This window comes from Accipiter gentilis, chromosome Z, assembly GCF_929443795.1.
Source record: "Accipiter gentilis chromosome Z, bAccGen1.1, whole genome shotgun sequence".
In the NCBI taxonomy this organism is placed as follows: domain Eukaryota; kingdom Metazoa; phylum Chordata; class Aves; order Accipitriformes; family Accipitridae; genus Astur; species Astur gentilis.
Window position 1 is genome coordinate 72,916,527 of NC_064919.1, and position 27,813 is coordinate 72,944,339.

At 37.2% G+C, this 27,813-nt stretch overlaps 1 protein-coding gene across 1 annotated transcript in view; it reads left to right on the top strand.

Moving 5' to 3' along the window:
- The window catches only part of TTC33 (tetratricopeptide repeat domain 33), a 49,907-nt gene extending 22,738 nt beyond the window's left edge, over positions 1 to 27,169 (top strand). Inside the window, exons 3-5 of the mRNA XM_049794800.1 lie at positions 3,385 to 3,466; positions 15,780 to 15,911; positions 24,388 to 27,169. Coding sequence (XP_049650757.1) covers positions 3,385 to 3,466; positions 15,780 to 15,911; positions 24,388 to 24,738 — 565 coding nt within the window. The 3' untranslated portion in view covers positions 24,739 to 27,169. The remainder of the gene's footprint in view (positions 1 to 3,384; positions 3,467 to 15,779; positions 15,912 to 24,387) is intronic.
- Positions 27,170 to 27,813: the final 644 nt, after the last annotated feature.

Below are 27,813 nucleotides of genomic sequence, written 5' to 3' on the forward strand. Positions count from 1 at the left end.
CACTGAGGTTGTTGATGTCTTAGTATCATATAATCCTAAGCAACCCTAGAAGATTTTCTACTCCAACACCTGCTCAAAGCAAAGTCAACTACAGCAAGTTGCTCAGGATGTTATCCCATTGGGTTTTGGGTATCTCCAATGATGGAGATATGTTTAAACAGAATTTTCTGTGCTTCAATTTGTGCCTGTTGCTTCTTGTCGTGTCACTGGGCATGCCTGAGAAGAGTCTGGTTTCATCTTCTTTACCTGCCCCCCACCCCCCAAAGTTGGGTATTTTTTACACGTTGATAAGAGTCCCCCCTTGAGCCTTCCTTTCTCTAGTCTGCATAGTCCCATCTTTCTCAGCCTCTCCTTATATGACAGATGCTCCAAGCCCTTAATCATCATTTGTGGCCCATTGCTGGACTCATTCCAGTATGTCCATGTCTCTGCTATACTGGGCAGCCCAGAACTGGACCCAGGACTCCAGGCATCGTTTCACCAGAGCTGAGGTAGATCACCTCTGTCTGCTGGTGATGCTAAGGCAGTCCAGGATGCTGTTGGACTGCTTTGCCGCAAGGGCACATTGCTGGATCCTACTCAACTTCTTGTCCTCTAGGACCCCCAGGTCTTTTATCTGCAAAGCTGCTTTCCAGTCAGTAGGCCCCCAGCCAGCTAGTGCTTGGGATTAATCTGCCCTTTGATAAATATCAAAGGTTTCTGAAGAAGGTTTATAGCATCACCAGTGGATGGATCTGCTATTATTGAGTCTCATTCTTGTTTCTGAGCTGTTATTTTTGATACAAGTTATTTTAATTTTTGCAATGCTAGGTTTCATACCCATTTTTCTGAAGAGACATAATATTCAAATGCATGTTACTGTGCATCAGCTGTGCCAAAGCATGTGTTCTGAACACATGTGCTCTCTTTCCATATCAGGCATATGGGAAGAAGCTGCGGTAGACCTTAGTGGAACAGCATTAAGCTAAAATTCATTACTTTACTTCTGCCAGCTCTGACATGGCAGTTTTTGCAGCTCAGCTGATGCATACAAGCTTGCTACCTGCTAGTCACTCAACTGTATGTGAGCATATTTACTTGCTAAGAAAAGAAATGGGAATAGCAAATGGAATGCTCATTAAATGTGTCAGTTAAACCCAAAGCAGATGTCATATTTATATTGAAGTTTTCCGTTTCAAAACTAATTCTCCCTCCTCATAATGGTAAAGGTGTTGTACAATTCAGGTCAAAAATGATTCTGAGAGACAGTAAAATGATCTATTTTTAAATTATTTATTTTACAATACTACCCCTGTGCTAGGTCACTTCTTATTTCAGCCAAGGTTTATGGTTTTCATGAAACATTTACTGGAATCTTGAGTTTACAACTGTATCTTTTATCCCCAGGCAACTTCTTCAGTAAGGCATTTGATATTTAGTATACTATATAATCTTTTCCTTCAAAAGAATGAGGTAGAAGATTCTTTGATTAATGTACTGTCTTTATAGAAAGGAATTTTTTCCTGAATTTGTATTGCTAGAGCGAGCAACATGGCTCAGTTTCTCTTAAGAACTGTGTCCTTAGTTTTTCCTGGAACAACAATGGAAACATCTTTTTTTCCTGAACATTTAAAAGAATAGAACAGTCATGTTTTATCAGACTTTCTTTTTAAGGAAATAAATGCACTGAGAAGATCAATTATTTCACAGCTGAGTGGGTATCTCCACACTGTAAACTGCTAGTCATCAGTCAGTCTTTCTGAGCAGGCGGTTCAGCACCTGCCTGCAGACAAATCTTCCGTCTCCATCCCTCTTCCGTTGTGTTCTTAGTCCCGGGAAGCGAATCCGGCATTCCGTCATCACTTCTCTTGGATCACACTTTCTGAGGCTCACAGGCAGAGAGCATTCATACACAGAACACTCCTAGCACAGCATTTCTGTGAATGGACAACCTCCTTTCCCTTGCCCATCTATGTTCTATTGGCAGACTGTTGACAAATTGGCAGCAAAACCCAACAGGATTTCAGGCAATGTTTGCTTATATTTGGCGCTCCTTTCAGAGGTGGCATGTTCTTGCTAGGAGTTTTTATCCCATTCAGATTGACAGTTTGAGCAATGATGTCCCTTCTGTAGAAGTAAAAATGAAGATTCCTGAAATGCAACTTTGTCTTATATCTTTCTATTTGCAGAATGCTGGGGTTGTTCCTTCCTTTCTGGTTATTGATGTCATTACTGTATTTGCTCTGTTTTCCAAAATTGTTTTTCTATTTTTCTAAATTTTTTTGCTACACACACAACATTGCGCCTTGCTGCATGGCCATGACACCACCTAACTGAGCTGAGGCCTTACTTTTCTTATGCATGTAGGTTTTTTTATGCTGTGTCTGTGCTAGGTCTTGAACAAAACTATAGTCTTCTACTCAAAAAGTAGTTCTTGTTAACTAAATGACAGCTTAAGGCTTCTGCTGATGTATGTAGAATATGTGGTGATGTTTTTTTTAGTGTGAACACCTGCCCATGGGGAATGAACTGAGATGACAAATGCACAGCTGGTGGCTAAACTTTGAGGAAATGTGAAAATTTATTGAAACAGCCTTTGCTTAGCACTCAAATTAAACATCATACTTATCAGTGTCATTTACAAACTAATAATAGCTGAATCATCATGAGAGTTTTACTTCAGTTGCATTGCTTTTCCAATCTATTCTTCTATTCCCAATTGGTTCAGAACTTTCTAAAGTCTTCATGTAACTGCTCTGGAAACCCTAGTATACATTTCTCCAAGTTTTACCTCTTTGTTTAAGACAAAGACCTACTTTGTATTGGTTTTGGTCAACTCTTCTGTTTTGTTCTGTTTGGTAGGGAAGGGCAACATATTATGAAGCTACTGTATACCTTCCCAAAGTTGAGTGATTTCAGTATAGTTGTTTACTTTCAACTCCCTTATATTTATATACCAAAGTTATTCAGATGTCTTTAGTATCTTACAGTACAGAAATGCAGGAGGGTAAGTAACTCCTATGTTTCAGCCTTTTTAGACTGAAAAGAAATTTTAAATTATGACTGTAGCAAGCCATGTTGGGTTCAGATTCTATTTCTTTATGCCTCACCAAGGATGATTTTGACAATGAGGGGAATTGGACTTAGTTCAAGATTTCAAGTCATTGCTTTGCTATAGGTCTCCTCTGTTGACTTGTAAATTCTCTTGAGGCCGGTTTTACAGTAGTACTTAGCATCCATTTGGTCAGAAGAACAAATAGCCAGTTTCTGAAAACAGTTCAACATGTCTTATAGGGAAATGGTTAGAAAAAATCATGGCACTTTATTTAGGACAATGTCAGGATATAAATAGAAATATCTAATATCTTTAAATATAGTGAGACTGTAATATTGTTTCAACTACAGGTACCGAGAGGCTATTCAAAAGTGGGATAAAGCACTTCAATTAACTCCAGAGGATGCTACGCTTTATGAGATGAAATCACAGGTAAAGCATGACAATTCTTTTATCAGTTCAGAAATTAAAAAAGAAAACACTGTGCTTGTGAACAGATACTATCCAACATTGTGTAGTTGTTGTGCACGTAAACTACAGCACAATTTAGTTTTTTCATTTTTCCCAATGCAACTGCACATCTTTTAACAGGAACTAAAATAATGCTGTTATCCCAGCCAGTCACAATAAACTTATTTGTTAGGACAAGAATTAGGATGTTACAATATGGAAAAAACAACTGTGAAATACTTAAAAATTATATTGGGAGGAGCAAGGAGAGCCTTACTGTGATAGATTTGCAAATTTGACCATTAAAAATCTGCCTGCTCTTTCTAAAGTGTTGCCTTAATACCATCAACATTAAACAAGGATACTGTATGCAAAAGATATGCTCCAGTCTGTTTTTCTATTAAGTATTACATAGATAAATTAGTCTTGGGAAGGAGCATTAAACAGAATATACGTATGATGTCAATTTGTCTGAGCCTTTATTTTAAAGATGTTTTGAGGAAAAAGCTTGCAGCCATCAATCCCTCACTAAAGTTATGATATTAAGCTTGTAATTTCAGTGTGTCTTTGCATAGCTTAGATGGCAGGATCCATTATTTTCTTTGGACTGGGAAACTTTTCTCTCCATCTGTATGCAAAGGTAAAAAAAAAAATACTTTTTTTTTTTCTTTATTAAATAGAAATGCTCTTCTGCAAAAGTGATTTTAATTTGGACTGAGGATGAGAACAAGAAATGTATGGCTTCTTTCAACCAGCTCGACAGATTAGAATGGAGAAAATTATTTTTAGGAAGATTACTCAAAATATGGCTGAGAAATACATTGTTTAAAGTTACGAGAAAAGAAAAAAAAAGTAAACCCATGGTACTTCAGTGAATCTGTTATATAAGCTTGCTATATTGTTTAATTTTTAACTCTTTGTTGAAATTCTTTTCTTGTAGAAAAAAACCAAACCACCCTCCCCCTCAAAAAAACCCCAAACCCAACCTGCCCCCCACCCTCCCTGAAACCCCAACAAAACCCAAGAAGCAAAGCTGGCTATTTCCCAAGGTGTGGTGACTTCTCTGTTTTTTTTTCTGGATGCTATCACATGGCTTCACAATCGTGTTCTCTTGGAAGTGAAGAAAGTTTGATTCTGCAAAAGAATTAATGGAATAATCATAAGCTCATTTCAATACAGTAATGCTGAAGGAGGCTTTCATTTTATGTAGCTGCAGAAGGTTTAGGTCTTACTTGATTTTGCATTTGGTTTGAGAAATACTTTCTGGCTTTAAAGGTTTTTATTTCTGAATTATTTTGGGAGAAGTGTGTTGTTGGATTGGTTTGTCAACATATCCTATGTATGCAAAGGATCCAGACAGACTGTTAGGAAAGACTCAGGGAGGGGTGTGTATGAAGGGTTGATTTCTGACTTGGTGCGTTAATTTGAATGGTGTTCATAATAGAGGTAGTAATTGTTTTTACTTTAAATTGCTGAATTTTTCTAGTGCAATTCTTTCATTGTGTATCCTACAGGATGCTGAAAAGTCGGCATTTGTTCTCCTCGCTTTCTTACCTGGCTAGATTTGTAGTCAGTATTTCTTCCTGACTTCTAAAACACAAGGCATATATCTTTTTAGGAAAAAACCCAAGGTCTCTTCATGCATGTTGTTCAAACCTTGTGGAAATTCTGCAGTGGTACTTTATCTTAATTTGGGCATGGTTAGGATCGGATCTATACATTATTTAGGTGCTTGACTCCTGCATGCTTCTAGAGTTCTATGGTAACAAAACTTCTTAAACATGTAAACCTCCATTGAATATTTACTTGTATTTGGATGCTTTTACATCAATGATAGCTTAAAGGAAAGATCAGTCTAGCTTAGTATCCTGACAACTTCCAGCAGTTGATGCCTGAGAAAGAGTCATACAAATGGTACAAGCATGTAGCAGTACTTCCCTCATGATACTTTTCCCAGCCTCCAGCAAGCCTTGGCCCTGGGACTTGTCTGTGCTGAGAAGTGCTTGAAAGATTTTTCTTCAACAGATTTGTCTCATTGCTTTCTGCTCTCATGTAAACTTTTAGCATCTGCAGAGCTATGTGCCAAGGAGTTCTAAATCTTAATCATGCACTGTTGGAAGAGACAGAATAATACACTTCTGCTTTGATCACCAGCTTTCCAGGTTGCTGGAAAGGTTGTTAACTTATGTAGCTGTTCATTTGTACATTTAATTTTTAACTCCACTAGAAAAGAAATTTTTTTAAGATATGAAAATGGTATGGGTCCTATAGTTTTTTTTTTTTAGTAGTGTTTAAAGATTTGACTCTGTTTTGAATAAAACAGACCACCTAGTAGGATTTCTTCTAGGATGGAAAGAAATGGTTCATGTACTCTGATGCTGGCTCCTTAACACCGGGTATTTTTGAAGAAGCCTTTATTATGCAATTAGAAGTTCTTTTTTTTTAACTTAAAGTCAGAGAAAGCTGTTGAAAAGGACAGTTAAGCTCAGTGGGACAAATTACTGAATAGCTCATTTGTAACAGTTATTTATTATGGTCTTATTTGAATGCAGGAATTAAGCTAGGTCTCCAAAAGTACTCAACTGAAATTAGACTAAAATTAAATATTTTCACAGTGGAAATAACAGGAGAACAGGGAATTATGTTAGCTTACCAGGATCTGAACTATAATGCAGTGACTTACCCAAATGGATGCTTACTACAACATCCTTCAATCGGTGCTCCAGCTGCAATACCTAATACTGAGGGGTAGTTGCTTACTCGGCACCCCAGTCCCTGTATTTCGGCTAAATGGCAAAGGTGAGTTGGAGGAATAAGGCATACAGCTTTTCTGCTGACCAGGAGAAGCTGAGAAACCAGCTGTGTGACTCTGATTAATCTTGTAAAATATCTTTGCCTGTCCAATGAAACCACTGGAGAGTAATGAAAGCTGAAAGAATAAAGGAACTCGGGCCTCTGCTTCCACCATGCCTTTGCTTCCTTTCCTGAAGAGAAGAGCAGTGCTGGGCAGTTGCACTGTTTCTCTTTGGTTTCACTTTCTGATATTGCATAATACTTCTGTTATACTGTGAATGAGAACACAAGAAAAGTTTATGTACAAAATAGGCATTTATAAAATTATTACCTGAATCTTTTTAACAAAACCTCTAATATTAAATCGGTAACATCTCTTTAGTACACGTAAATAATTATTACAGATGTTTTATGCAGTATGACTTATGCTTACTGGAAGCTGATTAGTATAATGTGTAATTTGATACCTTTCTACTTTCAAAGGCACTAATGTGAGCTGTAAAAATCCATTTTTGCCAAAATAGGAACACGTAATTCATTCCAAAAATGTTGTGGTTAATATTTAAATGATACTGTCTTAGAGCCAACTATGTTATTCCAATCCAGCATACCAGCAAAAATACTGCAGCTATTATTGTGTAGCTAAATGAGAAAGTTTTGTTAGCTCCAGATTTGGAAGAACTGTACACCAACTTCAGTAAGGGCTTGACCAGCATTGAACCTATGGAAGTCTGACTATCTTGGTATGCGAGTCATACTAGAGGAGGTGATTAATGTTAAGAATGACTTTGTGCGATATGCAAAGATTCTTTATGATCTATACTAATTTTCTTTCCGTGTGGAAAAGTCTCCTCATGAAGTAAATTCTTCTGAGAATTAACAGTGGATGGAGTATTTTGCATAGGCTTGAACATCTATATATCCTGCTATATTTATTAAGAATATCTTATGTTGGGTTATATGGCAGTTTCCCAGTTCATTAGTATTTCCTTTCTCAGCAGAAAACTTAACATTTTAAATGCCCTGTTGTTTAATATGCAGCTCAGATAAATATGCTAATGACACAGTAGGAGTCGGTAAATATTTATTGTAAGTTCTTAAAGATATGTATTTTAACAGATGTAGGACAAATGTCTTTCAGTATTTCTGAAGAGCGGAAATAGTGTTTAAAGTTCCCAGTTGTCAATGACACTTGCAGTAAGTGTGTTTCCAGAAAAACATGGGAATTGTGGAATTGCTCAACTGCTTCAAAAACCCATAAAAGTTGATGAGATTTTTTTCCATTGCTCTCAGCTACTCTTTGATCCATTTAAAAACATTATTGTGGTATGTGGAGAGGTTAGGGGTGCACTTAAACTGTTCTTTGCATGCAAGATCCTTCAATGTCTGTACTTGATATTCCATTAGCAGCCTAAACTGCTTCTCCATTGCAAGAACAATGAGTGGCAAGTAAATGTTTATGCAAGCAGTTAATTTCTATATTTCTGTTGAGCAAAAAAAGAGCAATCTTAGCAAACAAAAACCCAAACAATCTACTACAATAACAGCCTAGTGTCGATTCTAGTATTAGATAAGTAGTATTGTAAGTATATTCAGAGGAGTATATGAAGACTACCTATATTAATGTGGTCGCTAATAGTGCTTGAAATTCATTGTTGGCTAAGTTTCTTAAACTTTGACTGGATTATTTTATTGCTGGTTTGAATTACAAAGATGGAGGAACAGGCTTTGAGAAAATCTTTTCATTTGGGTCTGAACATTTGTGTGCTGGACCACATGGGACTCTTTCTTGGTGAAAAGATACCGAAGGACTTAATACATTATGATACATAAACTCTTGGGAATCAGGCACTCTGCTATTCTATAGCAGTCCTGAGAATTTACCTGGTTCATGTTGCTCATCCAGTGATACTTCCACCTCAGATCTCAGATAACACACTGTGTAACTGATAGGATTCCTAAAGTACACAATATAGCTGTTTACTGATATTTATAGAAACAAGTCAATATAAATGTAAACAAACAGTCAGGTTTATCTCCATTTAATAAGCTTTTTGGATGTTTGTCATCAGCTGTCTGAGGATCTAGTTTCTGTACAACCCTGCATCTTCAATTTGCATTCACTATTTGAGATGTATGTCTCTTTTTTTTTTTTAGGCCAAACCCATCATACTTATATTCAAATAATTCCATTTCCCCTCTTCTAAAGCTTTTCTTAATCTTGAAGTCAGTGAAGAGATAATATCAACTTCCCCCCATCTCTCATCCTGCTTAAGAAATTATAAGGTTCATAAGACATGACCAGACTCACAATCCCAAGTCCTAGTTATAACAAAAGAGCTAATAATTGCTGATTCTTCTTCTTTTTTTTTTTTAAAGCTGATATGTAAGTGAGAAGAGTTTACTATCAAAACATTGTTGTAAACTCCAGGAAGCTACATAGCAAAAAGCAGTGCTGTGTGTGCAATGGTAATTACTTTCCACCATGGATAAATGTAAACTGCTTATGCGTAGGAAGAATTTTATTCATCAGTGTTTTTGAAATGGGTTTCTGGATGGAGGAAGGAATTGGGTCAATTTCACTGGACTTGGAATGTATCTATATATAGTGATTCAGCTTCGAGCCACTGAGCTCATCTAAAACCAGGACTTATTCAGATTCATAACACTTCCAAAATATTGTGGGTAGGACAGGATGGGTCATTCTGCTGCCTGGATTTTTAATACTTGGTCAGTCTCCCAATGACAGTTGCTATGTTTAATTGTTTTTTTTTGCCACTGAGTTCTTCTAATTCTTCTAATCTGTCTCATGTATTTATTTTTTTTTTTTTTGTTTAAAGCTAGATCTATTAAACTAAGTCATTGTAGAGACATGGATCTTCTTTGGTTTAATGCATGTGATAATGGTAAGTCTATGTTGGAATAAAGTAAGTTCTGAAAATCCATCTACTGAACATCTTTATAAGACATTTCCCTCTAGTCATTTTTAATATATATGTGCACGAGAGTCTTGAGATTTTTCTCTGCTTCGTAAGATTTTTTTTCTAATTATTTGATTAGTTTTAAGAATGTTTTCTAATGAAGTGCTATCACTATAATTGGAAAAAAAAATATGCAATGAAATTACTTAACTGTGAAACTCGAGTGCCATGCTGCTAATGAAGTTTGCAAAGGAAAATTCATCTGAGAAATTACCTTAGGAGCAACAGGAAAGAAATGGAATCTTAGTGTGTCAGCTCTTAAAAGGGTGTTCATAAGCAAACACACGCATCCTCATCTTCACTTTAGGTGATTTTGGCAAAATAGCCCTTTTCTGTCACAGCTTGCTTCAAAATAGCTTAAAGGTCTATTCTGCTGGTAGGATTGTCTCTTCTATGAAGGTTTTCCCCAGCATAATTTTGATAAGTAAAAGCGTAATATCTTCATACTCTCAAAAGACAAGGTTATATTTGTGCATTTTTCTGAATGCATGGCCATCTAAAGACTCTTAAGTTGATGCTAAAACATTGAGGAAGAGGGATTTAAATGGAGTTTTCAGTGACACATAGTTCCTCTGTGAAACATCATGCTATTTGTCTGGTCGTTGAAAAATACCTTAGTGCAACTGAATTAGTTTCTCTAAAAAGTAAACATCTGTTTAGAAAAGAAATGTTACATCTGAGTACTCTATTGTAATGGTTTGTGACTTTTTTAGAATTATGCTTGCTTGTTTTTGTTTTTACCAGTAATCTGAATGTTTTGCAGTAACTAGCAAAGGGTGACAATTATCTCTGCTGTCAAAAAAACCCCACCAAAACCACATTGAAATTGCTGTAAATGTAACTTGGATCAAAAGAGATTGTACCACGTTACAGATAAAGTAATATAATTGTATGCAGGTCTGGACTGATGCTGATGATGCCTTGCAGTTTAGAGTCAAGTGTACTGAAGTAGTCCCTAAAGGATTAAAAGAGGGTCAGGAGTTTGTTGTATTAAGTACAATAGAGCTTCCAACAAGAAACGCACCCCACTCTTTTAAAAGGAATTCAACCAAATCAAAGAACATGCTTATTTTGGAGGGAATCCTTGGGGGTGTGTTTTATTTATTCTGTTTTCTACAGAATAACTATTTCATAGAATCATAGAATGATTTGGGTTGGAAAGGACCTTCAAAGATCATCTAGTTCCACCCCCCCACCCCCCCACCCCCCCCCCCCCCAATCATGGGCAGGAACATTTTCCACTGGATTAGGTTGCTCAAAGCCCCATCCAACCTGCCTTTCAACATTTCCAGGAATGAGGCATCCACAGCTTCTCTGGGCAATCTGTCTCACCATGTTCATTATAAAAAAATTCTTCCTTATATCCAATCTAAATCTACCTTCTTTTAGATGAAAACAGTTACCCCCCTCTCCTGATACAACAGGCTGTGGTAAAAAGTCTCTCTCCATCTTTCTTATAAGGCCCCTTTATATATTGGCATCGTAGAATTGTAGAATTGTTTAGGTTGGAAAAGACCTCCAAGATCATCAAATCCAACTGTCAACCCAACACCACCATGGCCACTAAACCATGTCCTGAACTGCCACATCTATGTGTTTTTTGAACACTTCAGGGATGGTGACTTAACACTTTCCTGGGCAGCTTGGTCCAATGCCTGACAACCCTTTCGGTGAAGGAATTTTTCCTAATATCCAATTTAAACCTCCCCTGCCACAACTTGAGGCCATTTCCTCTTGTCCTATCACTAGTTACTTGACAGAAGAGACCAGCACCCGCCTCACTACAACCCCCCTCAGGCAGTTGTAGAGAGCGATCAGGTCTCCCCTCAGCCTCCTCTTCTCCAGGCTAAACAGCCCCAGCTCCCTCAGCCGCTCCTCACAAGACTTGTGCTCCAGGCCCCTCACCAGCTTGGTTTCCCTTCTCTGGACACGCTCCAGCACCTCCGTGTCTTTCCCGTAGTGAGGGGCCCAAAACTGAACACAGGACTCGAGGTGCGGCCTCACCAGTGCCCAGTACAGGGGAACAACCACCTCCCTGCTCCTGCTGGCCACACTAGTTCTGATGCAGGCCAGGATGCCGTTTGGCCTTCTTAGGCACACTGGCTTGTCTTCAGCCAGTTGTTGACCAACACCCCAAGGTCCTTTTCCACCAGGCAGCTTCCCAGCCACTCTTCCCCAAGCCTGTAGCGCTGCATGGGGTTGCTGTGACCCAAGGGCAGGACCCGGCACTTGGCCTTGTTGAACCTCATTGGCCTTGTTGAACTTTGTTGAATCATTAAGTTTGGAAAAGACCTCTAAGATCATCAAGTGAACCGTCAACCCACCACCACCATGGCCACTAAACCATGTCCTCAAAACAGTTAATGAAGTTAAATGTCCAAGTGTAAACAAACTAATAAAGAAAATAAATTACTGTGACAATGAGATAAAATTGAGCAAAAGAAGGAGTAGCAGCAAGCATTCTGCTCAAATTGGGTGTAGAGACTGCTGCTGGCTTCAAGATCTATGTTTCAGTCGCACATCTGAATGAAAAGATAATAGTTTTCTGATCAGCTGAAGTATTTCAAGCATATGGGCTGAAATGAAAGAAGACCTGGGGGCACCTTTGTAAGAAGCAGAAAAATAGACCATTATGCTGATGCCAAGTGGAAGCAAATAAATTAAGAGTAACTTACTCAAAAAGAGGAAAATAAAAGGAAACAAATAAAATAGATTCTTAAAACAGGAGAAGAAGATGAAGTTGTATATGGTAGAAGGTGGGAATAAGACTTTGAACAAAACATTCATTGAATGTCTAATTTTTTAAGTCAAATGGACTTTGCTCCATTATGGTTTGATATGTAGGGATCAAGGAAACCAACAATAAAGAGAACATAATCAAGACAATGGAAAGAGTTTTGCAGATAGCAAATTGACCTTGCTCTTACACAAGCCATAAATATAGACTAAATTTATGTGAAGGAAGAGAAAACTAAAAATTATACTGTCATGGTAATGACAGCGCAACAGATAAAAGAAAAATGATTTAGGAGGGAGGCAAGGAGTTCGGTTCTAGGTATGGTTAAACTAGAGATGAGTTATACAAGAAGATCTGAAATGCAATAAAAGAAGTATTTCAGAGTAGCTGCATCCTTGAAAATAAGCCTCACATCTTATATTGTCATGCAGAACTCAAGATTGTTACATTACTCAAGTATGTATAAACGTTGAAGTATATGTTGTGCATGAAATGCTGTCTATGGAATGAGAAGTATGATTGTGGGGTTTTGTTAGACCGATAAGCTAGTTCAGGATGAGAAATCTATGCTTCGATAAAGGCAACCGCTGTAATTCCCATGATCTACTACATGACTGTCGCTTCTCCTTTTTAGACACACTAAGGGGCACACATGTAAGGAGTGACAATAACCCTTTAGGTGCTTACCATATTAATGAAATGGAGACCACACTGGACTGTGTGTCACTGGGGGATGATGTGTATATACACAGATTTGATGCTTGATGTCGCTGCATGTTGAGCATGTGACTGGCATGTTGTATGACAAAGGAGGCTACAGCAGATGTGGTTCCTGTCTGGTTTTGTCTTGGCCATGTGGGCTGCCCCAGTAAAAGGACTGAACACCTCTTGTCAAATCTGTGCAGAGGAAAACTTTATGCTGGTGGTGGTTTATTCATTTTCAACATGACTTCCCAGATGTAGAATAACCAAGTGTTTGCTGGTTCAGTTTTTAAGTAGCAGTGGTATCTAGCATGCTGTCGTGGTTTAACTCCAGCCAGCAACTAAGTACCACGCAGCCGCTCACTCACTTCCCCCATCCAGTGGGATGGGGGAGGAAATCGGGAAAAAAAGGTAAAACTTCTGGGCTGAGGTAAGAACGGTTTAATAGAGCAGAAAAGAAGAAACTATAATGGTAATGATAACACTAGTAAAATGACAACAGTAGTAATAAAAGGATTGGAATGTACAAATGATGCGCAGGGCAATTGCTCACCACCCGCCGACACCCAGCCAGTCCCTGAGCTGCAATTCCCTGCCCCCCCCACTTCCCAGTTCCTAAACTAGATGGGACGTCACATGGTATGGAATACACCCTTGGCCAGTTTGGGTCAGGTGCCTTGGTTGTGTCCTGTGCCAACTTCTTGTGCCCTGGCTGGCCATGAGAAGCTGAAAAATCCTTGACTATAGTCTAAACACTACTGAGCACCAACTGAAAACATCAGTGTTATCAACATTCTTCGCATGCTGAACTCAAAACATAGAACTGTACCAGCTACTAGGAAGACAGTTAGCTCTATCCCAGCTGAAACCGGGACACATGCAGAGGTATTTTATTAATCTGATAATAATATCACAGGTAGAGTAACCCAAGACAAGGCTTCACACATTCAGGTCTGCCATTGTATGTTCATTTTGATGATCTCTTCACTTGAAAAAAAAGTGTGGGGAAATAGTGTACATTAATAAGTTTATTCTTTTATAATGACTGTACAGCTGAGTCATTTTACTAATAACTGAAAAAAACCACCTGTGCTGGACAAAATATATGCATTCAAATTTGTATTTGTTTGAATGTAGCTTGAGAAACTGATGCCACAGTTACTAGGAGCACAGTAATTACCACTGTGATCTGGAACAGCATTTTTAATGATCTGGAACGGCATTTTTAAAGCAGCTGTCTAAATTAGTACACACAACAGTCAGATGAAAGTGGAGTAATTGTCTTTTATTAGCGAGGTCACAATTCAGTAAACAAAGCAGTAAAATTCATTAAAAACTACAAAAGATTTTCTAAATACCTATGTAGCTGTTCTGGAATTGTGTTGCAGTAGGAAGTGCTGGTAGGAAATACTGAATACTCAGGATGCATAAAAATGTTCAGGTGAGTGTATACGTGGATTTGTTTTCTCTTATGAGAATAAATACATTAAGATATTAATGTAAAAGCTAGCTGATGGATGTGCAATCACTTAAACTTGGTAGAACGTACACCTATCTACTAGTAACAATTTGATTCAATTCACATTGCTTATCTGCTGCAGATAAGAGAAATTGCACTGAAACTGAAAGTTTTAGAAAAATCCACAGTATTCATTACAAACTTTGCTTACAAAGCACAGTCATTAAGAACTACTGAGTAAAAAAAAGGCAAAATGACAGGATATACAGGTGTGAATTGTTTTTTAAAGATTTCTAGGTACTTCTAAATTCCAGTGTACAACCTATTAGATGGAATTAAAGAGAAGCCATAGGACCAGTTTTTAGAAAAAATTAGGTTTACTATAGCAGCAGGAGCATGGATCCAAAGGGTTTATCGGAAGCTATGCTTCATGTGTTTCTTGGGTACATGATTACTTACTCTAGTAAAACTAATTTTTTATACTGTACTCACCCCAGTGCTGTGCAAGTACTTCATATTAATTAAATACTCAAGAATACTGCATTTGAATCCTCCTCTACTCCACACTCATATTTGTCTATTTACTATATCATAGAACAGTAAGCTTAAATAAATGCTTTTTGAACTTCAGTAATAGTCCTAATATGTTCTAATATTATTCATCATACTTGCGGGTCAGTTGGGATGAAAGTGGTTGCCCACACATGAGTCTTAGTCTTGTGGTTGACATTCTCATCATACTGTAGGAATGCGGTTGTCATTTGTTTCTTATACTGGTATCTATCACCATAGCATGTGGGTGTCTAAATAATGATCTCAGAGTGATGCAGGTCTTCAGGTAATGTGCCAATCTCATGGTGGTCTTGGAAAAACAAGGCAAGCTTTGAGCCATGTTATGTATTGTTAACTATGATTTATAGGCTTAGTTACGGAGATTTGATGCAAGGAGTAGAATACTATGGTAACAGGCTGACACTAACCTGTACTGCTGAGTAAAAGAGATTTCCACATTCAGAAACCACTTCTTTTTTTTTTTTTTTCATTGTAGGTGACTTCATGTCTAAGTTAGGCTTTGCTATTGCAGAATGCTTACTCTCCAAATACAGCAGTCATTGTTAAGAGCTGTTTCCATGCTCAGTTACAGGGATTGTTTCTATAATTATATCATGTGCACTGCAACTGTATTTGGTAGATTCCAGTCTGATATTAAAAAGAAAAAGTACAACTCAGGAGTTTTTCAACAATACTTGCTTATTTATTGTGTTGAATTCTGAATGTGTTTGTCCTTCAGTGTATTCTGTTATGCTTTTAAAGAGTGTAGGGTTTCTAGGGAGGAAGGAAGAAGGGAGGGACACCTTCAGAAGCATTTAATTTACTTCTGTTGCTTAAATAATTCAGATGAATCATTCTCTAGCATGCCTGTTTCTCTCCATGTGCTATGGAATGAGTCTGGATGACTATCTGAGAGTAGACAAATAACTTTTAAACTAGAAAAAGCTAGGTAAGATGAACCTGTCCTTAGTTATTCAAACAATGGTTGTTGCCTGGGTAATCCTAGAAAACTTAAATCTGTTTTCAATTTTGCTTATTCTTATTTCCTTTATTTTTCTTTTTCTGTCGTAGGTCCTGATGTCTTTACATGAAATGTTCCCAGCAGTGCATGCAGCAGAAATGGCTGTCCAGAGAAACCCACGTTCCTGGGATGCCTGGCAGACTTTGGGACGTGCCCAGCTTGGGTTAGGAGAGATAGCACTGGTAGGAAAACAAACAACTTTAATATGCTGAACTTGTAAACCACGTCCTCTGAATTATGTCTGAGAGAATGAAAATACAGAAATAGCAAGGTAGCTGAGTATCTTTATGTAACCTGAAAGTAGGCAAGGAAAAAGGTGGTTGTTATTTATCTCCAGTATTCCCTCTACTTCGTTGTTTTTCACAAATGTTTCCTTGTGTGGTTTTGTTGCTGGGCTTGTGGAAGACCTGCCTAGCTCAAAGCCTTTTGTGTTATATACTATATTTACGTGGTGGCTTTATGCAATAGAATAATTATGTTGACATAACTGCACATACTGCATTCTGGGTACTGTACTGCTACAGCACAGATCACCATAGTTTAAAGGTGAAGGTAATGTGAAGTCCCAGTTGATATTCTGGCTTAGTTTTATACATGCCTGCTAATAAAATTCTAGTATCTTGTTTTCCCTCTCTCCTACTCCCCTGCTTCAGGTGCAGCAAATCCTGTATACTCATTCATGCTTCCCTCTGGCTCCTTGACCCCAGTTGGTGGTTGAAGTTGCTTCTTTTCTTCATAAGATAGCAAAAAGGCTGGAATGCTCTGCAGTAGCTGAAGTGCATCTTTTGTCTAACTGCAACTGTATGCCATGGTGCTGTCTTGGCTACATGATGTGATACAAAGGGAGGCTCTTGCTCCATGTCAGGTCACCCTCCAGTACACGCTAGGCACCTGTTAATAATGTAACAAATATTGTGCAATAGTTTTCTGCTGGTTAGTGCGGAAACATAGTGAGTGAACTTTTAAATTCAGACAAGTTCACAAAAGACCATTAGAAAAATAATTAATTGTGAGCTCTCAGATAAAAAAAGATAATGGTTTTATTTTATTTCTAATAGAAGTAGCTGTGTGCTGGTTTGATACAAATAATTTTCATGTTAATTTAGAGTGGTTTTGCAAAGTTACAATGTTTGGGTTGAAAATTTTCAAGAATAAAAAAATAATTAAGATTTCTTTTTTGAGGGACACTAAGAGATCATGCAAAATCAGTTTGTTTTTAAAATGTAGTAAGGGACCAGTATTTAAAAACAAACAAACAAACAACAAAAAAACCCCAAATGATGAGAATAACATAAGAAAAGCTGTGTGTTGCAGGTGTGTTGTGTGCTACCTTCTGTTGTTGCAGTATCATAATAGGAAATATTTAATATAAATCCATGCATATCTGCATCACATAACTGGTGACATTCCGTGGCTTTTGTGGTGTAGATGGTCTGTCCTGTCTGGATCTACAACCTATAAATCTTTTTTTTTTTTTTTTTTCCTTTTAAGTGTCTGAATTTGTTGCTGTAAATTATGTCTGAGATTTTTTAATGTATTAGTCTCAGAAAATTCAAAGTTTTATTTCCTGCAAGGATCCTAGGTAACTGATGCTGCGTATTGTATAAAAAATGCTACAGCTAACTGTAATGTGAATTATAGATATTGGTATTCCCATACTAGTTACACCACCAGGTCTGCTCACCAGATCTTACAAGATTTGTCTACATTGGCAAGTCACATCACACCAATAGGAGTGGATATCTTCAGTTAGTAGTGCTGGGCACCCAGTGTTCACATTATATTCATTTTACTTCAGAGTAGCACTTCAGGTGTTCTCTTGGAATGCATTGTTGAGCTTTATCAGAAAGGAATCTAGTTTATGTAGTCTGAGACTATTCCATGATACAAACCAAAGCATTTTAAGTCGGAACAATTAGGGATTTGCATCAAAGCACGTTATTCATCTGAAACAAAACACTACTATAGGTGCTCCTCTAATTGTTTATATTGACCTTACTGACTGTGAAGAGAGAGGGAGGAGGAGTTACCACCAGGTAGTTTGTCCTCTTATGGTTTTGTCTGTCTCTAAGAAGGGAGCCCAGGGGTGGGTAAGCTCCTGCTGGTGTATCCAGTGCTTTAGAACTCGGTGTTTCTACTTTTTTGCCTTTCTGTCTCTTAAGGTGTATTGCACTGCCTTCTGATGAATGCATTCTCACATACAGAGAAGAACTTGGGGAGTTACACTAAAATGCAAATAATGTTCATAATTAATTTTTGAACCAAGCATTTTTTAAGGAATCTTAAAAGGTTAAGACTGGAGGAGTCTTAAAAGGTTAAATGATTTCATAAGTACTGAATCTGTGGAGGCTTCTTGACCAGGTGATCTAAGTTTTAATTATCCTTTTCCCATTAGCCTTTCATTACCATGATTTTCTGATATTTTTACTGCATTATACTTTTTACAAAGAAAAATTTATAAAGCATAAATGTAACGGCTTTTTAGTAATGTTTGAGATTTGGGAATTACTACCCTTCTCAAGAGTAGCTTCTTCTGTTTCTTTGTTTCATTTGTCCCCCACCAATGTCTGTCTTCACTACCCACATCCTGTCAAATGGTCTCTTGTAAATATTTTTATTACTTCATAATGAATGATGCACTTTTCCTTGGGAAAAAACCAATTACTGTATTTTAATTTCAAGTTTCCCAGGTCTAAAATACAGCTTCCAAACAAATCTGATTTATATTATGAGCTGCATAATATACTCATTTCTTGCAAACAAAGAAAGATTTGTTTTGGTTTGCTTTTGTCAAACTTGTGACAGAAAGAGATAAATTAGCCCCTTTTTTATTTAGCTTTTACAAAAGCTGTTTGCTCTTTTTTCTGAATTTACTAAATAGTGTAATTCAGCAGTAGTACTTAAATGTGAGCAAGCAGAACTTTTATTTCTGTATAGAATTCTGTAAATTCTACAAATCAATTTGCAAGAGCACACCCAAGTAAACTTTGCAATGTGAGTGTAAACACTGTAGAAATGCAGTCAGGCTAGCAATATTTCTCTCATTTAATTGTAAATTTTTTTTTACAAATAATATTTACTGTATTGGTGATGACAGCTTAAGCAGTAACAATTTCACACTGATACCTTCATTAGAACAATTCCTCCCATGAGCCAGAGTAAGCCCCACACTTTCATTAAACAAGCAAACAAAAAAAAACCCAAACAAAACAAAAGCAGCATTTAAAAAAAAAAAAAAAAAAAGACCAACTGAAAGTGACTGAGTCTCCCACCTTGGAGAGTTTCATAAAGCATCTGGATGTGGTCATGGGCAACCAGCTCTGGGGTGACCTCTGAAGGTCCCAGCCCACCTCAACCGTTCTTTGATTTAAGCTTGCCCTGTTGTGGGCTGGGGCCTCTGTGACAAATCTGAAGTACTGGAGATTGCAAAGTTAACTGGGCAGATGTGTAAATATGAACCAGTCATGCATTCTTTTTGTTTGAAGTTTTGAAGGACGTGGCTTAGCAGTCTTTTAAGTGTGATGCTATGTTTTGTAAAAGGAATCAAGCCTTGACAATATGAATCCTCAGATCAGCCCTTTTCCTTTAGTTCTCTTGAAAGAAATAGTTTTAGGTCTTTTATGTAAGGAGGGGAGTTATGTACTAGTAAAGAGAGGAATTACTGCGTTTTATTGGAATCTAGCTAATTACCATAACATTCTGAATTTGAGAGTTTTTCAAAATGTTACTAAAATAAGTGTGTAGAAACAAAGATTTTGGTAATCCAAAGGAAGCTGATGGTTGGCTTTCTGTTGAAAGGCAATCAAGTCTTTGCTTCAGATTGTGTTCCTGTCAACTTGAGGGGATAAATAACTCAGATTTTATTTTTATAGATGTATATGAGATTAAAATATTTAATTACACTGCTGTGGCAATCTTCCTTCTAAGCACAACAAAATGTGTGGATTATTTTATAGTGATGGAATATTTAACTTTATCATTATATTAGTATAGTTGATACTTACTCTTCCTATATGCATAAATGAAAAGGAAAAGAGGCAATGCAATTTTAAAAATTCACGCAGTGGCTGATAGGAAATTTTCTGAAACTCTGGTCTGTACAGAGATGTGTGCCAGGGGCCAAAAAACCTGAGGAGATCTTTTTCTGTCAGTTGCCACAGGCCATTACATTCCTGTTCTCATACCTCCAGGCTCAGGCACATATTGGGCACTGTGCCCCAGGGAGGACGTGTGCTGAGTCACCCCTGGGAGTGACGCATCTTCATCTCTGCTGCATAAATTCTCTGCAGTGGAGAACCTCCAGCATAGGAGAATTAAGCTAGCATAGTCTCACAGATGTCTACCAAATGGGAACAAAGACTTTTACGGGTTTATAACTTGACCAAATTCCAATAGATGTGAGGCAAAAATACTCTTTCACATCTGGAAAATTGCCTCCTATATTTCAAGTCTTTCCTCCAAAACATGAGAGCACCAGAAACTTTGAATAAAATGGTTTTGTAAACATAAGAACTGAAAATACTAAGTGTTCATCTCATTTTTTTGAAGACAGAATTATTTTTGCTGAAAAGAAATTATCAGAGAAAATTTTTATTGAAAAGAAGACATAATCCCAACAGAAAAGTTGCATAGAAAAATTTAGCCTGGCAGTTTAAAGTTAAAATAGAGAAGACATTTACCATTCATATTATATCATATAAACTATTGAACTAGAGTGAAAATATCTGAAAGTATTGTTTGTGGGTTTGTTTGGGTGGTTTTTTTTGTTTAAATAAATGTGATGAGGAGTCTTTAAATATACTAAAATTTCATGAGCATCTCTATGCTAAAGGTTTCTGTAAAAATTAGTTATTTATGATTATGGTGAGTAGTACAAGAAATAAGACTTAATTTCCAATAAAATATTGTCATAGAATGGTTTGGGTTGGAAGGGACCTTTAAAGGTCATCTTGTCCATCCACCCCTGCAATGAGCAGGGACATCTTCAACTAGATCAGGTTGCTCAGAGCCCCGTCCAACCTGACCTTGAATGTTTCCTGGGATGGGGCATTTACCACTTCTCAGAAAGGAAAAAATTTCTTCCTTCTATCTAGTCTGAATCTACTCTTTTTTAGTTTAAAAGCATTACCCCTTGTTCCATCGCTACAGGGTCTACTCAAAAGTTTGTCCCTGTCTTTCTTATAAGCCCACTTCAAGTACTGAAAGGCCACAATCAGGTCTCCCTGGAGCCTTCTCTTCTCCAGGCTGAACAACCACAACTCTCTCAGCCTGTCTTCATAAAAGAGGTGCTCCATCCCTCTGATCATCTTTGTGGCCCCCCTGTGGACTCGCTCCAACAGGTCCACATCCTTCTTATGTTGGGAGCCCCAGAGCTGGGTGCAGTACTGCAGGTGGGGTCTCACCAGAGCAGAGCAGAGGGGCAGAGTCACCTCCCTCGACCTGCTGGTCACGCTTCTTTTGATGCAGCCCAAGATATGGTTGGCATTCTGGGCTGCGAGCGCACATTGCCAGCTCTTGTCAGGCTTTTCATCCACCAGTGCCCCCAAGTATAATGTTGGATGCTGTAAAAAAAAAAAGAAAAAAAAAAAAATAAAATTCCATATTTAAGGGTGTCGTGGTTTCAGCCCAGCCGGTAACAAAGGACCACGCAGCCGCTCGCTCACTCCTCCGCCCCCCTCCGGTGGGATGGGGAGGAGACGGAGGAGAGGAAAAAGGAAAAAAAGAAACTGGAACCTCGAGGGTTGAGATAAAGGCAGTTTACTGGGACAAACACAAAGACATTACAACAACAACAACGGCACTAATGAAAAAAAAAAGTACACAAAAAGAGTGATGTACAGTGCAACTGCTCACCACCCCGGACCCGACGCTCCGCCACTTCCCCCACCGAAAACCGAGACCACCCCCCGGCCCGCTCCCCATTTATATACTGGGCAGGATGTCACACGGTGTGGAATAGCTCCTTGGCTAGTTCAGGTCAGCTGCCCCGGCTATGCCCCCACCTCCCAGGTTCCTGTAAAAATTAACTCTATCCCAGCTGAACCCAGGACAAAGGGTCATTAAACACAGAAAAAGATTATAGATGTATGTGTATCTTCACTGATGGACATCCTTTCAAATAGGTCAGATAGTGTCTGTCAGATGTAGCATAAAGTTCTAATAAAAACCTTGGGGGCAGATGTGAACTGCATAACGTCTTAAAATGCTCCCTTACACCTGTGGTTTAGGGGTCACTGTATAGTGATAATTACTAGATCCATGTGTTAACAAAAAACATGTTGTAAAAAGTGTACTCCAATCAAAACAGCCCTTCATGTTTAAAGACTCTGCAAGCCAGCAGAAGAGATTATGCTTATGGTACAAATGAAAGATTGTTTGCTACAGAATACCCTATCGTGAGACAAAACATAAAATATTTCAAAAATACAAGTTCTTCAAATATTGTAATTCAGCAAGTGAGAACATCTTGCAGTAGATTTCATAGTACTTTTCCCTACAGAAGCAAAAGCAGATATGTGACTACCTACTGATTTAAAATCCCATAGTCCTTACATGCAGGGTCTCTGAGATCACAGCTGCCCTTTAAAATAAGGCTAGAAATACCAGGTTTACCTAGTGCCACCACATTTTCCTGTAATACCAGACAGGCAGTTGGAGAAGGAGATTTACATCTCCATCAGAGTGAGAATTAAAAGTGTCACTGTTATTTTCTTTCCTTCTGTCTCAATAGAAGTTAATGGTTGTGGAAGCAGTTACAGTGGCAACATGAAATTTTATGTGTATTTTTCAGTATTACATTGCTGCTTTAAAATTAATTCCTCTGATCTTTTGCAGCACTTAAAATTTTATTACTTTATTAGTTTTTTATTACTTATTTATAAAAATGCCACACAAAATATTTTTATAATAGATTTACAAAGATGATCGGTTTATGCTGTGTTGCATTAATCATCAACACAGCTTCTAAGCTTACCAAATGTTACCTTATATTTTATTACTGTGTTTAAGGTTGCTTATTGTGCATGAACATAACTATATAGACAGGTTTTAGTTAGGGGGCCTTTTTCATGGAAAGCTTCAAAGCAGATGAGTTTTGTTTATATTTTGTTTTCAAGAGAAATACAAAAAAGAGCATTTAGTGTTTACTTGTAGCTCATCTATCCCTGGAAATTAAAAGCTAGCAAAGTTGAATAAAATGACACCGTTTTGCAAGAATTAAACTGCACTCCTCCCTCTGTTTAAAGTTCAGCATGCTCCTACACTTCAGAGCTGGCTATGGACCAATAATAAAATATTACTTTTTTTTCTTCCTGGAACTATAAGGGTGCCTATTACAACAGCAGTAATACTGATAGCATAATCAGTGTTTTTTAAATTTGATTTGTATCTCTTGTCTGCTGAATTCACGTCATGCAGAGTTTGTATGGTAATCTGCGCCAGCAGAAGGATGAATTGGCAGTTTCAGTCAATGCAAATGAAAGGTTTTGATTTTTCAAATTAATTTGCATGCTTTAAGTATTTATAAATTACAACAGAATATGGAATTTGATGGTTGTTTATACGTCTTTAAAATCTTTATATGTGAGTTGCTAGAACTCTTCCCAAATATGATCCAAATCCCTATCATCACTGTTTTTCCACCCTAAAGAAGGCTTCTGTACATTGTCACACAAGAGTTTAATCACTCAGGTGGCCATTTCCATAACTGACCACACAGTAATAAATGTGAACACATGCCTGTGTGTACATATACATAAGTCTGAGTGTGTAAGGCCAGTCTTGATCTTTTCACTGATAATATAATGATAAATACAGTACAGTTGTAATTCTTGGTCTAGCATTTTTCCAGTACTGTAGCAATCTCTTCTCATTGCTGAATATCACATCTACTGGATTAGATGGTCACAGGTTTTTTTATATTTAACTTATGTGTTGAGTATTTGTATTTGTGAGACTTCTCCCAATTGAGCTGAAAGATAGGAGAAACAGTATCAACTATACTTAGATGTATTAATATAACATGGTTTATAAGATTATAGGAGTTCTTTCTTAGAGTAATGCTCCAATTTGGAAGTTTATTTGTCCCCTTTTGACTGTTCAGGTAAGTGTGTTTGCAACAATAAACCTGTTACAGAAACTGCTTATCACAGGGCTAGGATTACAGTAGTATTAGGTCTGTATGTGAAATGACTACACGCTAATTTAAAAGCGGCAATATTAGTGATATTTTAAATCCCAGTTATCCTTTTTCTGTATTTCTTTAAATCATATCTCTCTGCTTTTGCATTCCCATGCATCTGATGATAGAAGACAAGTGGGAGAGAAAACCATCAAAACAAAAATTATTTTTGCTTTTACCTTTTTAATTACAATATTATTTTTGACATGAAAGCTCTTATTTGTGCCCTTGTTGCCAGGTACCTGATTTGTTCAGGCATTCTTGGTACTTTCAGGCACACTTGTACGCACAGTTGTTTAGGGGTAACACTGCTATTGAACTTACAGCTGAGAGAGGATTGTTCCACTGAAGACAGACTGGAGTAAAATCACTTTTGTCTTTGGTTGAGCGATACACGTAATTTTTTTGGTTGTTTTTAATTTCTATGGTATGTAGGCTTTAAGTGTCCAATCCTTGTTTCTTCTCTATTCTGCTTATAGGCAATCCGAAGTTTCCAGGTATCCTTGCACATCTTTCCAATGAACCCTGAAGTATGGAAAGAGGACCTTTCCTGGGCCAGAAAACTACATGAACAGCAGAAGGCAACAAAGACTGAAGCAGTGCAGGCACTGGCAAAAGAAAAAGAGCTTTCACAAGAATCAATCCCAGACTATGACTTTGAAAGTGATGAAATTGTGGCAGTCTGTGCTGCTATCGCAGAGAAGGAGAAAGCTCTTTCAGCAGCTAAAACGGTAGTGATTGTGTCTGCTTCAGGCACAGTAGAGACTGTTACTGAGAAGGAGAATTGTCCTGCAGCTCCTGATGAAACCCTTTTCATCAGAGCCCGATAGGGCAGCCTTATGGGTTACCATACTGGTTTAAGAAGTTATGTTATTTATTGTATTGGGCTTGCTTTGGTTTTGTTTTTCAAGCAGTGGGAGAGCCTACGAAAGTTAAAGAATAGAAGTTATTTTTCTTTCGTAAACTGAAAAAGCAATGACCTGAGTTGTTCCTTCCATATTTTTTGAGAAGAAAGCCAAGAGTGGATTCTAAAAATCTTATGAACAAATGTAATATTAAAATACTTAACTACATTTAATCTTTATTTTCCATAATTTTACAAGTTAATGTCTACATTTTCCCAGTAATTAATAAGCTTTTATTTAAACTGCAAAAAAAGGTATTTTTTAAAAAATCTATTCCAACCTGTATGCATTAACATTATTTTTCTTCTATTTAAAGTCTGAACTGTTCTCTGTTATCTGAAGTCTTTAGTTTCATTAAAAATACGTTTTTAATGAGGAAGTTTCCTATGAAGAAGAGGTGGATTATTATTTTGCTTCTGAGTCTGTAAGATAGATCTGGCATCTGATTTGTAGTCAGATGATATCAGTAGAAACCTTTATGTTACTTTCATAGGTGAATGGGTTAAACACTTTCTGATTAGATGAAAGGAAATGCTATACCAAAAAAGTCCCTGAATGCTTAGTTATTACTAAATGTTTCACCAGAAGAAAGAACATTCAGCTGAGACTGAAACTAGCCTTTCCTTATCTTGAGTGCTGTGCTGCACTCATCACCAAAAGTGAAATGGTGGGATTTAAAATAGGTACGTCTGAAGTGTATTATGTTTAGCCCTTTCTTTCATAGTGGGGCTAATCTGATGAAGGGAGTCAATTTGTTTCCCCGATTTCTTATGACCTGCCATTTAAAGTATGTTCTTAGTGAATCGGTTTTTCAGGACAGCATTGCCTGAGTCTCCCTTTTTATCCTCTTTGGATTTTGGGTGCTGTGGTGGGGATTCACACTGTATTAACTTAGAGGCATAATGTAGGAGATTTGTTTTATGTTCATCTTTCTTTAGGGAAAGGTGGTCGTTGGTTCTTCACACAGGCAGTTCAGAGAAACAAAATCAGGCTGTTTCTTTGATTTGCTCTGTGCTGAGACTGCTCTTTGTCATTGTCTTGAAGAATGGTAGAGATGGTTACCTCCTAAGAGGAATGGAAAAAAAGGTCAACTGAGGAATTCCTGGAGAATTCAGGATTGGGAACACATAATTTCTACTTGATTTTGATAATATTTTGCATGATAAAAACATCTGAATAATAGTTTTGTAGACATGTGAAACCTTTTGAAATAAGTCATCTTTGCATTTTTCATATCTGCTTTCTATTTTCAGAATAACACATTTTAAAAGGAAGTAATGTTGCTTGAGAAGCATAGTGATTTTTCCAGTAGAAAGTGTATTGTAGAAAAATTATTTATCTCGGATCATGCTTTCAGTTGAATATCTTTATTTAAGAGGACACTTACAGTCTTTGCAGAAATTATCCCTTTCAAAAACTTAATTGCCATGTTGTACTTACTAAGTTTTCATTACTTTTTGCAAGGTTCTTCCTGAATATATTTCTGTATATATGTGAATTTTTAGATTGTTTCTTGCACCTGTACGCACAAAAATTTTTACACTTTTTAACATCTCCTGACTATTCAAAATAATTACAGCAACTAAAATATATTAAGAAATGTAAAACATCACCATGCTACATTTTTATTTGTTCATTCACTTCAAAGGTAGATCTTAAATGCTTACTGAATAGGCATTTGATTAAGATACGGTTTGATAGATGGTTTAAATTTTCCCAGTTGAAGAATTTCTTAATCTTATTTTTCCTAACAATTAATACAATCTATTCAACCATAGGAAGAGTTAGTAGGAGAAGCATTTGGACAGATTTCTTCAGAAACATTCTGTGGCTAGAAAAGAAAATATGTGAGAAGCTGTAAGATATGTTTTCGTTTTGAAGGAGGTGGCTATAATCCAACACATCTTTTCTTTCTTTGTGCTTTATACTTGCGTCAGTGTTATGTATTTACCCATGCAGGAAGGACTGCCTCTGTCCTTTCACAGGTCCATGTTATCATAGAATCTGTTTCCACTGAAATGATTCACAAAATTCCTGTTGACTTCAGCACTGCTGGGCCAATCTAATGGAGGGGTGTGCATCTACACCATCAGGCAGAACGGCCGTGCCGGGTTTGAGGGGCGGTTGTTTCCATCCCCTGTACTATTCTGATTAGATTAGGTTCTGAATTCTAGGTATTGTCCAGACTGTAGTGTTTTGTAGAGCAGATAAGTTCTTGTGACAATGTTACTCTCAAACTTGGAAAAAGTTAAAAAATTGATGATTTCAACATTGTTTTTTGTACAGCATGCTGTGTTTTGCATGTATGGGATTTTCTGAATCTGTTTGAATAAAATACTGACTCGTCTGCTGCTTAGTGATGCCTGTTCATTCTTTTGATTATAACAAGAATAAGGGTTACCATTGACCATTTTAGAATGTTACTCATTTAATCAGTTGGCTTCTTTTGTCTCTACTGAAATGCTAATGTAATGTGTTATAGGTAAAAAAAAAAAAAAAAAAAAAAAAAGACATCTCAGGAAAAATGTTTAATAAAAGGTAGTGCTCAGTGCTTTTAAACCTCTCAGGGGTATCCAAATGAGAGGGAGCCAAAGGAGAAAGCCTTTGTTATAAAAAATGGGATATCTGTGAAGCACACTCCCACTTTGCCATCAGGAATTTATTTTTGCTGTTCTTCATCATCATTAGTGGCAGTAGCTTCCATGTGTTTGCTTTCCGTATGAATCGTATAATAAAACACCAAAGTGTTGCAACATCATTAAAGAGGAAATCTCAGCAGTAACAGTAGGTTAAGTGGATTAATTTTGCTTAATTTGAAATCTACAATTAAATATAATTTTTTCCCTTTGAATGCCTTTATATCCATTGGAAAGAAATACACAGCCTCAGAGGGCCATTCATATGCTTTGTGTTAGATAAGTATCTTAGAATGAGTTGAATCAACCTCCCAAGGTGTCTAATTATTCCATTGACTGCAAAGGAAGCTGAAGGTGACTGATG